The sequence below is a fragment of the Vigna angularis genome, chromosome 2 (genome assembly GCF_016808095.1).
Source record: "Vigna angularis cultivar LongXiaoDou No.4 chromosome 2, ASM1680809v1, whole genome shotgun sequence".
In the NCBI taxonomy this organism is placed as follows: domain Eukaryota; kingdom Viridiplantae; phylum Streptophyta; class Magnoliopsida; order Fabales; family Fabaceae; genus Vigna; species Vigna angularis.
The window spans coordinates 51,874,004-51,887,597 of NC_068971.1; the positions used below are offsets into that span (position 1 = coordinate 51,874,004).

General features: G+C 33.3%; 2 protein-coding genes across 7 annotated transcripts; one reads left to right on the forward strand and one right to left on the reverse strand.

Moving 5' to 3' along the window:
- Positions 1–1,250: 1,250 nt before the first annotated feature.
- Positions 1,251–5,392, forward strand: LOC108326864 (E3 ubiquitin-protein ligase RGLG5). Of its 5 annotated transcripts, none has more exons than XM_052873024.1 (13): positions 1,253–1,445; positions 1,679–1,987; positions 2,843–2,927; positions 3,017–3,157; positions 3,258–3,371; positions 3,439–3,536; positions 3,801–3,880; positions 3,946–4,051; positions 4,143–4,270; positions 4,390–4,573; positions 4,716–4,772; positions 4,878–5,013; positions 5,108–5,392. In XM_052873024.1, the coding sequence occupies exons 1-12, from the start codon at positions 1,434–1,436 to the stop codon at positions 4,956–4,958; spliced, it is 1,395 nt and encodes a 464-aa protein (XP_052728984.1). In that variant the 5' UTR covers positions 1,253–1,433; the 3' UTR covers positions 4,959–5,013; positions 5,108–5,392. The 5 variants fall into 5 exon arrangements, with proteins under 5 accessions (XP_052728987.1, XP_052728984.1, XP_017415944.1 ...); XM_017560455.2 differs by having other exon boundaries at positions 1,254–1,445; positions 1,685–1,987; XM_052873026.1 differs by having other exon boundaries at positions 1,255–1,596.
- Positions 5,393–6,189: 797 nt separating this feature from the next.
- LOC108329765 (mRNA export factor GLE1) lies at positions 6,190–13,133 on the reverse strand. Of its 2 annotated transcripts, none has more exons than XM_017564129.2 (15): positions 12,989–13,133; positions 12,710–12,889; positions 12,479–12,631; positions 12,009–12,132; positions 11,714–11,862; positions 10,152–10,314; positions 9,727–9,937; positions 9,283–9,392; positions 8,969–9,039; positions 8,613–8,694; positions 7,732–7,806; positions 7,541–7,624; positions 6,902–7,033; positions 6,695–6,817; positions 6,190–6,622 (listed from the first exon to the last, which is right to left on the reverse strand). In XM_017564129.2, coding segments are annotated over exons 1-15 (1,884 nt in total). In that variant the 5' UTR covers positions 12,991–13,133; the 3' UTR covers positions 6,190–6,397. The 2 variants fall into 2 exon arrangements, with proteins under 2 accessions (XP_017419618.1, XP_052728988.1); XM_052873028.1 differs by having other exon boundaries at positions 12,710–12,852; positions 12,989–13,132.
- Positions 13,134–13,594: the final 461 nt, after the last annotated feature.

Consider the following 13,594-nt stretch of genomic DNA (forward strand, 5'->3'; position numbering starts at 1 on the left):
TTTTAATTTTTTAATAAATTTAAATACTTTTAATTGATTAAGTACTTTTATATTTGTCAACTGAGTCTTTATATTTTAATTTTTTAACTAATGAGGTAACTTACTATTAATTTTGTTTTACTATATTGTTTTACTATTAAATATTTTAAATAAAAGATAAAATATTTGTCATTATATAATTTTAAAAAATTGGTTAATAATTATTTAATTAAAAAATATTAGATATTTTTAAATATTAAATTAATTATTTTAAAAAATAAAATAATTATAAGAGGGTATACTAACTGAATTAGTTTTTTTGAATGTAATAATATATTTAACCCGCTTTTATAGTTTATATTTTTCAAGAAATAATTTGATTTTTTGGGTTCAAATTTCACTATAAATAGGTGAATTGGGATACTTTTTAGTTATTTGGAGAGTGAGTCTTAAAAAATTGTAAGTTTTTTTAAAACACTTTTGGAGAAGAACTTGTGGGAGAGATTCAGAGCTCAAAGTGTAAGTTAAAAAGTTTAAACTTTAATCAATGTATTTAGGTTGAGAGAACTAAATGCTTTAACTATTTGAATCGTTTCATCATGTTTTTGTATCTTATTTGTAAAATGAACTTTTCTTTTTACTTGATATTTACATAATTATGATGATTTTACTTTTAAATAACTACTTGATTTATTTATAAGTATTTATACTCTAAAAAAAAGTAAAAAATGGAGTGTCATAAACAAGTGATTTTTACTATTTTCGTTATGTTAGATGAAAAGATCACCAATATATTTCCACATAACTTTTATGTAATCACATGGATGATGAAAGGATGAAGGTGTATTGAAGGTATTGCTGATCTTTTACGTATAAATTACGGTATATCAGTTCTAAAATGTTTTTGAAATAATCAATTTTATTTAAACATATTCAACTTTTACTCAAAAAGTATAACACCTGTTATTACGAGGAAGAATCCACCGAGAAAAAAATTCCAATGTGCATCTTTCTATGGCTAAATATACTAAGAACATTTCGTGTCAACTTTGTGAAATGATAGAAAAGTAGAATGATTGGTTACTGGTCAACATGACACAAACAATTAAATGTGAAATTTTCCATGAAACCCCAGATGAACCATTTAGAATGAAGGAAAAATTCAAGCAAGTTATGCATAAATCCTATTTTATGACATTTTTACATTTGTATGTATGGATTAAATGTAAATATTTCTCATTATTTTTTCTTTTCTTCTATATTTTTATTATAGATAGTTCTTGTAGAATAAGATGGTTCATTTTTTAATAGTTGATAACAGAGACTAATCATCTTAAAGAAGTTGTTTGAAGTGGAAGAAAGGGGTGAACTCAGTTGACTTGACCTTGCTATTTTCCTTATTACAGCTCTCTTCTTCTGTCTGTCATAATTGATTTGGTGTTCTTGTTGAAACAATGAATCCGGAGGTACATCGAATTGTCTCACTGTCTTTCTTGGTCTGCTGTCGGTGTTTGTGACCTCGAAATTTCGTTCATCAATTTTGGGCTGAATTTTGCATACCCTCAAGTTTTTTTTTTCCAGTTTCTCAGAAATTTATTGGTTGCTCAGTTCGGAGTTGTGAGCTTTTGTCCCTTTTGGTTATTTTGGTTTGATTCCCTCACAGAGTTATATATACAAACATGATGTGTGCGTTTTGGAGTTGCAGATAGAGACTTGGACAGTTTTGGTTGGTGTTCTGTGCATCTTGGTGTTCATTGTGAAGGAGTTTGTTATGGGGGGCAAGAGTTCTAAAGGAAGTGGTAGGAGGTATGATTATGGTGCTTCTTCATCTTCATGGGATAATAATAACTATGGTGGATACCCTCCACAATCACCATATCCTTCTCATCAAACACCTCGGCACCAGCATGCATCGGCATCAGCTCCATTTTATGATAATGCTCAGCCAAAAAGGAAGTTGAATAGGAAGTATTCAAAGATAGCTGATAACTACCGTTCCTTGGATGAGGTGATTGGATCATTGCATGTAACAGTGTTTTTATGTTTTTTTTTTATATCTTATCAGCAAATATTCCATCTCCTTTGATTTTCTTGTTGTCATTATAATTGACTCTTGTCTTCTTGGGGGTTGCAACTTGCAACATTGACTTAAGTTAAACAAGAATATCCCTACTGTGCCAATGTGAACGCGATTTAGTACAGTTCAAAAATTAGAAACTAGGATAAAAGGAAGGGAATCCATCTAATTCATCTTGTTGTCTAAAAGGAGATGTTTTTAATTGCTCTGCCAGGAATCTGGTTTCATCTTAAGTAGCTTTTTTTTATCAGTAGGAGTTAAACACATTAGAAAGCTTGTAGCAATTCACACACCCTAAGTTAGACTCCTTTGACAGCTCTTAAGTAGTTTAATAAATAATTATGCGAGCAATCTGATTTAGTATAATAATAAACATGAGAGGTACCTTTTTTTGTTATACGGAAGATTTATTTTTTCAAAGAAAAATGTTAAGAATTCAAGTATGAGCTGAAAGTCCTGTATTGAGTAGAAACGCGAAAGTTTAGTGACATAAAAAGAAAAATAAAGACTCAAAAACATTGACCCTTAAGGTTTTGTGTTGATGACTTGGAGCCCATGTAATAGAAGTTGAACAAACAAGATCAGCTGAAAGAAGTGGCTAAAGAGATGCTGCTACTTTCTTGTTTTCTCATCATGTATCTGTGCTTTAGCTGTCAAGTAAAACCTGTCAGTGTTCATCATATTAAGGGAACAATAACTGCAATACTCTTGAAATTGATAGAAGTTCTACAACTACATATAGAAAATACACTATATTTTTGTCTAATAATGAAGTAATGAATATAGGTTACTGCTGCACTTGCAAATGCTGGGCTGGAATCTTCTAATCTCATTGTTGGCATTGATTTCACAAAGAGCAATGAGTGGACAGGTGTTATCTCGTACTCACAATTTTATTTTTGAATATTTTGTGACGAGTTTATAATGCTAAATAAATATATATGTTACCCTGAAAATCAGGGAAGAGGTCATTCAATCGAAAAAGTTTACATGACATTGGAAGTGGCCAAAACCCGTATGAGCAAGCAATTTCTATTATTGGGAAAACTCTATCAGCTTTTGATGAAGATAACTTGATTCCTTGTTTTGGATTTGGAGATGGTAATGTCTGACAGGAAACTAACTACTTTTCCAATGAAGTTTTTCTAATGTCCAGATTGCAAACATAATTTGTGTTTCTCCTTTGTCTATTTTCTTTCAGCGTCTACACATGATCAAGATGTGTTTAGTTTCTTTTCGGAAGAGAGGTTCTGCAATGGATTTGAGGAAGTTCTATCACGATACAGACAAATTATTCCTTGCCTCAAACTTGCAGGTATTGCATTTATATCTTAGAAGTTTCTTAATTAGGTTCATCATTACTCACCACATTCATGTGACAGGACCCACTTCATTTGCTCCTATTATTGAAATGGCTATGACTATTGTTGAGCAAAGTGGTGGCCAATATCATGTCTTGCTGATAATTGCAGATGGACAGGTAATTCTCTAGTTCATATTCTCACTGTTGAGCTGAACTTAAGCGCTTTTGGGAATCAGTCATCTTAAGTTTCATACCATAAATAATGAAATTGCAATGCTGTAGTCGTAGCATTCAAGCACAGCTTCATTTGGTTTTGCTTGGAAATGCTAACATCTACTGTAGCTCAGTGACTCATAACATCACATGTTAACATGCTGTAGATATTCATTGTTTCTGCTCTCTTCTAGGGCTTCAAAAACTGATACTCAGTATTTATCACAGGTGACTAGAAGCGTTGACACAGAACATGGCAACTTGAGTCCACAAGAGAAGAACACAATAGATGCAATAGTTAAAGCAAGGTAAAATTTTAGTTTTCTGGCATGCGGAGTACAATTCTGCATTCTTATATTCTCTTAAATTGCAGTGAGTATCCACTATCAATAGTTCTGGTGGGAGTTGGAGATGGACCATGGGATATGATGAGGGAATTTGATGATAACATCCCTTCTCGAGCATTTGACAATTTTCAGGTTTGGTGTAATTCACTTGTCATTTTTTAACTTTTCATGTTCAATTCTTCCTGTTATACTAAAATGTGATATTTGATATGGCTGCATGTAGTTTGTGAATTTTACTGAAATAATGACAAGGAATGTAGATTCAAGCAGAAAAGAGACAGATTTTGCCCTTTCAGCTTTGATGGAGATACCTTCTCAATATAAGGCAACCATAGAGCTTGGCATATTGGGGTACTAAACATCATTTCATTAAATTAAAAATGGTATCTGTAGTAAATTGGGTTTTTCTGGTGTAAAGTTAATAACCATAACTAAATTTGAAAATTACATGTTTCCATTGATACAAATAGCGCAAGGAGGGGTCATTCACCAGACAGGGTTGCTCTACCCCCACCTCTCTATGGTAGGACTTCTTCCAGCATCAGCACAAAATCGACAAGGTCAAACAGTTTTCAGCAGAGGCCACCTACACACACTAGCTATGACAACAGTGTTCACACGGAGGCATCTGCAAGTTCTTTATATGATAATAAGGTCTTAAGTCCATGCTAAACGTCTTTCCTATTAAACTAAGATATACTTTATCTTTCTACTTTTAGTGCCATCATAATGATAACTTTTCATTTCTGTACCCCTTTGAGTAATGGTTTACATAACATGACTTTGTTTGCTGAAGGTTTGCGCGGTTTGCCTTACCAATCCAAAAGATATGGCCTTTGGTTGTGGGCATCAGGTGATTCATCTTCATTATTGTATTTAAGGCTGTATGCAAAGAACTAAAAAGACTAAGCATAATATTAAGTTTTTTCCTTCTCCAACGCATTTACTCTTCTTGCAGACTTGTTGTGAGTGTGGAGATTACCTCCAATTCTGTCCCATTTGCCGGAGCACGATCAAAACCAAAATAAGGCTTTACTAGTTAGCTTTGCTTTAGAAGTGCTATCAGCGGAAATTTAGCTCTTTTCCAGAATAAGGTTAGTCATAACCGTTTGATAAAGTTAGAAGGTTACAAAGTGAATGTTCTATTGATATGCTTTAAGTCATTAATTTAACTTGATTCATAAACAGGGCTACGAAATAATGTGCAGAAAGTTGGTCTTGCTGTTTTCATGGATGGTTTCTTGTTCATCAGCTCACAATTTTGGGCGAAACTTGTATGCCCAGTTAGGATCAGGAAGAGTTTTTTACATAAAGAATTGGTCTTCCCCGTTGGTTGTATATATGTAGTTGTTTGTCGTGAAGGCCTCCTGTATTTAAATAAAACTACTCGTCTAAAAAATGCTTGCATTGTTCGAAACAGTGGTTTCTTTTATAATTGAAGAGGAAATAAATTTAAACTATGTCCGTATGAGCTATACATTTGTTTTTTGAAACAAATTAAGAACATTTCAATTCATATCTTATTTCACTTTGTTTCTTTTTCCTTATGATCACATCATATTACTTAACTATTCTCTCTTTTATATTCTCCATCTAAGTCTGTACATCATTTTCGAAGAAAAATGCACATTACATTGCAAAAGGAAGTCATCCTGATAGACAAAATATGGTAATTGTTACACTTGTTCCTGTCAATATAGATTTTATCTAATAAAATTATTTTTTGTAATCAGTGTTATACATTTATATATTATATTATGATGCATTGTCGATATGCGTTAGTTTTAAAACAGTAAAATTATTTAATAACAATCATATATTTATCTTTTAATATAGAAAATGGTATATCCTTATAGTATGTCATATTCATTTGACACAATTCATAGTAACATTATCTTTGTATGACGAAATTATATTACCAGAACAAGTTTGACTACTATCATATTATGTCTACGATAGACATGAAACATTTTTATGATGTTCTAATCTGACTTTTACTTTCTACAACTCAAACAAATAAGTGTAGAGTACTGCTACTAATCTGTATGAGTTAGCCTAAACTACTGGGACACTGGGCAAATTAATCAGAAGTTCGTAGTATAGTGCAGTGTAACATAATAAAATAAAAAATTGTTCATTTCAGATCATCATCATTCATTTCAGACAAATTACTTTTTGGATTCACTGTAGATATAAAAAGTTCAGTATAATTTATTTTGTCTACCCCTACTTATGCTTATATCATACAAATTTTCAAATCACACAAGGACTCCGCATAAAGTCAGTTCAAATAATCTATGAATCCTTCCATTTTCAGGGTAAAGGAACTATTCTTTGTTTATCAGAGAGTAAAATACATTAAAGTTGCTCAACTACTGAGTGGCCTTTGCTGACCCTTGCGCAATACCTGACCTTTTAAATTAAAACAATCGCCAGTTTACCTAACCTAGTTTCTATTAAAGTAAAAAATTTCAATTTTCAATAATTAACATACACATTAGATAACAAATTAGACTGCAGACTCTTTCCTTCTGGCTCTTGAAGGAACTTCTTATCTTCTATATAAGTCTGTATCTCCGTAATCGTCTTCGTCAATTCTGATACATTCCGTGATTTCAAATCAACTAAAAAGTTCTCAGAGACTACGTTCAGCATCTTTAAGAATTGTGATTTATATCTTTTAAAGAGAGCAAATCCTGCCATCTGACAATGTAGAATTTGTTAACCTCAACAGATTTATACATAAAAAGTACCTTAAAATTCTAAATTACTTACTTGCAAGAATGCATTGAGCGAAACAGCTGTGTAATGATTTGCTGGGAGTGTGTTCAAGAACCTTGCGAGCCACGCCCAACCTTCTGGCAAGCCGTGGAAATTTTGAACGTTCGTAGTTTCAGTCTGTTGAAACAAATAAACACGATCAAGTTCTCAGTGAAATCTGGTCAATGTTAAATATCTAAAAATTTGATATTCATGACAGACCTGAACCAGTGCACCATACACCTTCATGTATGATTCTAACCGCTTTAAATAATCTTCTGTACTCTCCAACTTTCCGTCCACTTCTCGATAACCAATACTTCTGAAGTATGCCTCCTTTGATTGAAAGGCGGACTGACCACAGCAAAATTAATAATACAGATTCAACCCCGACTTTTTTAGATTATATTTGAAGAATACGTGTGATCCTTTTTTAGAATGCATAATTACCCTCCATTAATGATTAATGTAATAAATTTAGTTGAAATATTAGAGGCAGCGAAGAATAAGGACAAGAACGAATTAAAAGAGATTTTTCATATATCTATATCCGAGATTGCAAAATTATCGTTTCTGCCTAAAGTAAATAATCGTTCTTTATGGAATGTAATTGTTACGTCAGAAAAGTTGGATAGCTAATGTCTACACTGTAGCAGTTCCAGTTAAAGCATGACCATTTTGCTTATCTCTGAAAAAATGGGCGAGACCTGTTATTAAGATAAAATGTGATATGACCATTAAACGAATTTTATTTAGAAAAAGATTTCCCCACCTTCAAAATGACTTTAAAGAGAGTTCAAGTATATAAAATTCACTGCTTCCTCAATCACACAACCATATCACAATCTGTATCGAAGGTACCTTCTTGTAAAGCAGGTGCTTTGGAACGGTATAAAGGCAAGCCATGTGAAGCTCAGCAAGCAAAATATCCATTGCGTGTGGAATCTGCCTTGCAAACGATAAATCATTGAAAACTATATAAATAATTGCATTTTAAAAAATATCTATTCATTCTGTGCTTCTCTGGATGACTGGGATTAAGGATGTTGTACCTGAGATGTAATAAGAACGATGACATAGGCACTGGCAAAGGGAGCATTCCCGGGGTTTTCACAGTACGAAACAACCTGTGAAGTATGTCGTTAGTTGGCAGCTTTGTCTAGTAATAACCATAGATAGGTAATCAAATTCCCATTTTTCGAAATATTGTGTCCCTTATTTCGAGAATTTTAAAGCCAAATTATATGGATTTTAGCCACATTATTTGATTATCATTAATCATAGGGCTTGATAGATAGGTTCCAAAGCAAAGCAATAGGCTACATGTGGTTTAATTTTAACATAGAAAAAGCTCATGATCAAGTGCCAAAAGAAAGGTGTTCGGTTGGCTTACATCAGCTATACAAAGGTCACAATATGAGGATACTGCTGGAAAAGATATAACAAAAGAAGGTATTTAATTATAATTTTTTATAGGGATTCAAAGCAAAAGGGGGCGTAATCATAACTTATCAGTAGTATTTTAACTGTCAATTGATGAGAAGTTCACATCTAAAACAAACAACTGAACCCAGTTTTAATATTAAGGCTCCACTTAATTATGTTTCCAGTTCTTGAAATTTAGGATAATTCTGATTTTGGTCCCATTTAAAAAAAAGTTTATTTTAGTCCCTTAAAATGTTAAAAAACTACGATTTTAGTTCTTAAACAGTATTTGAAGGACCACGGTTTTTTAAAACTGTTTCTAGCCGCTCATATTTAGTGTTTAGGGACTCAAACCGTATTTTACTAAATTTCAGTGACTGAAAAATGATTTACTTCCAATTTTAAGGAGTAAAAACATTTAAATTCAATATTAATCTATTATTACTGCCGTCTGTGTTCTGGTAAAGCAGAAAGAAAGAAACAGTAAAGGTCAATAATATCAAATTACCTTTTTAGCAAATATCTCAATGCTGACTGATTGAGGACATTGAGGATCATTCAAAAGTTTAATCAGTTCGCTGGCTTTTGACCTACAGAATGTTCAAAAGAGTAAACAGACACGTATTAATAATATCCTATTCAAGGATAGGGATTTCCTTTATTGGAAATAAAATCCTTGAGCAGTCTACATTTATTAGATATTCTTGTTACTTTTAGGCACAGATTGAAACATTTCTTCCACAGTTTTGAAACAGGAACAATTAGAACATAAAATTTGCCCCTTTAAAAAGAATTGAAGGTACAAGAAACCATGAAAAATTAATAAAAAAGGTATGCGTTAGCAAAATTAAATATTCGCTTCACCTGACATTGTCTCTTACACCCCTTATTTGCCTTATATTCCGGGAAATATTACCCTCATGCCGAGTGTAATCCTGAACAGATGTTGACACAAAGTGTGCTAGTTAGTCAATAAAGTGAGATAGAAAGAAGCAATTTTCTTGTACTGCAAAAATTTCAAGCCTCAGGTGAATATAAGAATCATTAAAAATATACATTTTATTATCTAGAATAATATTGAACTAAAAATTATGATAAAAAAATCAACAAAAATTGGTGTTGCTTGTAGGTTAGAAAACCTTGAGATGAATATCCCCGAGATGTCCTTTCAAGAATACCTTATTAGAACTTGATCTTATCATTTGGTTTCTCTCACATAGCTCTTTCAATTTCTGCAGTCTCCCCTGTTCTAGATTCAAAGCACTTGGTGCAGCTCGATATAAATTACCTGAAGATTGTTTTAGGTCAGTTGATTTCTTGGATGATAAAACATGTAAAAACTAACAATGCATAGATAATAGATCTAAACATTCAAACAGGTAAATCACACCAGATTATGCAGGTAGCCTCACCAAACAATGCTGATATGACAAGAAGAAAACCAATTTCTTTAGAATAGAAATATGGCAAGAAAAAGCAAATTTCCAACTAAGTGATACACTAATGGTCTGAAACAAAGGCAAGCGTTCTTGCATACTAGATGTTGACAAACAGGAAAACATCAAAAACTAACAGTGGCATTGGAAAGATATATCATAAATGTAAAAGAAGAAAACTAATACCATATTCCTTGTTTTCAGCATTGGATAGGTTTGATGTATCTGTTGAATCCCCAGCGGCTTGTTGGGTCCCTCCAGAAGTAACCCTTTTGGAAGTTTCATTGGCTTCCTTTACAGCTTTCTTTTCAGCTTCCATTGCTGCCTGTTTTCTGGCTTCCATTGCTGCTTTTCTCTCAGCTTCTCGTTTTGCTTCCTCAGCAGCTCTAACTTTGGCCTGCACCCACAAAATTTGAAAGTAATTAATGAAAAGGGAATTTGGGCCAAAGTTTGTACTTTCTGTAAATAAAATTAAGATAAAAGGTTGTAACGTATGCAGACTAATTTCATCAGGCGTTTTCAGCTTCATGTCAAATGAAATTTAAAAACATAAATCCATAACAATTTGACAAATAACAAGCACAATCAACTAAATATAAAGGTTCCAGTACCTCTGCTTCAGCTCTAGCCTTTTCTTGCTGCAGCTTTTCAAAAGCAGCCTTTCTCTTGGCCTCTTCATAAGCTGCATCACTTCTTATTTTCCTTTCTTCTATTTGTGATTTGAGTTCACGGTCCCGTTGAACAGCTGTCAAGTGATTATCAAGTGCTTCTGCACTAAAAAAAATTGGAGAGTGAACAACATGATACTGTTTCTGGTACTGAATTACAGAATGAAAATGATACAAATGAATATTCAGTTCCTAATGTGTCTCAGCTTCATACAGGTCCTAATGTTGTGTGTTCTCGAGAAAATTGTAACAAATAGGCATTCTATGACTACAAGAGCTAAGGCTGGTATATTCAAACCTATAGAACCTATGCTGCTGCTATCAATAGATAATATGATCCTACAATTCATCCTACCTCGGGAAAAGAGGCTTTAAACAAACCTGAGTGGTTTAAAGCTATGCAATAGAGTAGAATGATACTATGTCTAACAACACATGGATCTTGTAGATTTACCTCATGGGATGCAAATGGATCTTTAAATCTAAGTGCAATGCAGATGGAAGTTTTCAAAGGCATAGGGCCAGATCAGTAGCATAAGGCTTTCATCAAACAGAAGGATTTGACTTCTCTTAAACATTCAGTCATGTTATCAAACCAACAACAGTCAACATTGTTCTTACTCTTGCAATCTCTTTCAATCGGCCCATTCATCAAGTTGACATCAATAATGCTTTCTTACAAGTTAATGTAGAGGGAACAGTGCAAATGCTACAGCCACCACAATTCACTTCAAGTGATAAAGGAGAAGTGTGCAGGTTAAACAAAGCTATCTACTGTCTAAAGCAAGCCCCTAGGTCCTGTTTCCATAAACCAAGTTAGACTCTCATCAAATGGGTTTTAACTCAGCTAAAAGTGATACGTCTTTATTTACAAATGTTAGAATTATTTGTTAGCAGATAATCCTAGCATGCACTGAAGAGCCAAACATTTTGAATAGGATCTTCACTTTGTTCAGGACAGTTCTTAGCAAACAAGTTGGGTTTATTCATCTTCCTGCTCAATTTCAGATTGCTGACCTCATTACCAAACCTATCTCAGGAAAGCAGTTTGCAGTCTCAAGGGACAAGGGACAAGCTTATAGTTACCAACTTCTCCGCTGAGTTTGAGGAGGGTGTTAAGAGCTATTGCTAGTTATGTTAGTTAGTATTATGTAAACAATGTACAGTTATCAGTTTGCAGTTTTTAACAATAATTCATAATGTTTTCTTCTTTATCTATATTCTTCTCTACCTTTTCCTTTATCTCAACAATCTTCCTCCCACAAAAAGGTTAATCTTATATCCTTTCATCAGTATCTTTTAAAGAGAAATGCAAAACACATTATGCCCCCATTCCAAACAAATAGAAAAAATAGACACTAATAAAACCAATCTACTGTTTAAAGTTCTGACAGAAAACTAGAAATACAATACATTAAAGTCTGCAAAGACAGATACGTAGAAGAAAGAAAAATCATAATGCCTAGAAAGAAGATATGAGGGGTGGGGAGATTATGAAATCGTACATCCTACGCTGATATTGAGTGTCAAACTTTTTATCCAATTCCTGCCTTGTTTCTTTATATTTCTCAACTCGAAGGAGAGAAGAAGCAGAATTCTGAGTTTCATTCACCAAAGCTGTCTCCAATGCCGAAATCTTATTCCTAATTTCATCCTGTTAACCACATAACAAAACAAACCATGAGGTTGATTCACAATTTATCACGTTATACAGTGATCCACCAGACAAATTATTCAACTTTTAACTGATAAGTCAAACAGGTAACAAGTGCACCGACATCAATCAACACCATACCTCACCTTAACCCTAAGCTGGTGCTCCTGCGCCAACTCAAACAAGGCACCTTCTACCTCTCCCAATTCATCCATCAAGCAAGGCCGCACTTCAAAACCAGAAACAATGTCCGAATCGTCATCACTGTTACTGAAACGCCAAAGGAAATGCAAACATTACTCTCAAAACACCCAATATAAAGACAACCCCATTTTTTCTTAAAAAAAAGATCCATGTTGACATTTCCATTATTCAACAGATATAACTTAGTGCACAGTTCCTTAGGTACTCTTTGTATTATTCTCTAATCAGAATTAGGGTTTCTTCTCCATAACCTGCATAATCCCTATTGTAAATCTTTATTATGAAAATTACCGAATGAAGGCCAGGCCCAATTCTAATCGGATAACTGAAGAACCTGCGCTTGTGTAACTGTAGCTACGTTTTCTCCCTATTCAAAATATTAGAATAAATCTAGAGTTCAAGAAATGAGCACCTCAGATAAAGTTCATCACAAGTGAACCGTTTGGCACAGCCAGCTACTACCAATGCCTTGTCTACATGATCATCATCCTCGCTCTCCGAGTCCTCCATCTCATACTCATCGGCTCGCAATACGAAAGCTCTCCCTTTCTCGATTTCTCTCCCACTGGACACGCCTCAACCGTCAACACAGTTCAAATTCGCAACAACCACAACCAAAAGTTGAAAGAGAGAAAATAAATACCGAGTTCTTGATTTTTCGAAAGGTACAGAGCGTTCGGTGGAAGAAGTAGTATTAGCGAGCTTCGTCTCCAAATCGTTGAGTTCCGAAACAAGATCGTCAAAGCTCCAATCAGGTTCCGGCTCGGCGGCAACGCCATCCACTCTCTGCGAACAATTACGAATATTCAATTTCACAGCACCCCTACAAATGCCATGGCAAATTGAAATTCATTTCCTTGGCTACGAATCAAAACCACCGAATTTGAAATTCCAAGATTACTGAAAAGAAAAGAGATTCTACATTGTTTGTCAACGTCTGTGTTCAGAGGCGACACCGTTAGAGGTTTGGAAGCTACTCCGACGACTGAACAACATAGACGACACCGTTTTCAAATTGTGGGTGAGTAGAGATTAGGGCTTGGATATATTATATTTCTTAAACAATGGAAGGTACCTAAAATATTTATTATTTGTGCTTATGTCATCAAATATTTGGATCGAATTTAGAAAATACATAGAATAGAAAGTAACAATGTTCATATTAGATTTTTTCTTGAATTATAATATTCGAGCCAACATCAAATAAGAGAGGTTAATTTAGTTTAAATTTCATTTATACAAAACTCTATTTAAAAAGTTCGTACATAGTTTTATTTTATCATTAAAAAGGTTAAATAACATTCTTTTATCGTAACTTCCTAAATAGTAAAAAAACTTAAAAAAATATATAATTATATCATAAAACTTCAAATATAATAATTAATTATAAATAAATAAATCATTTGTTTGTTTAAGTTTGTTGAATTTATAGATTATAAATTTAATACTCAAATCAATGATTATTAAATTAAAGTATTTTAACCAATTGAAATTATAATACGAAATTATGTTCAAGAGTTATATTAAA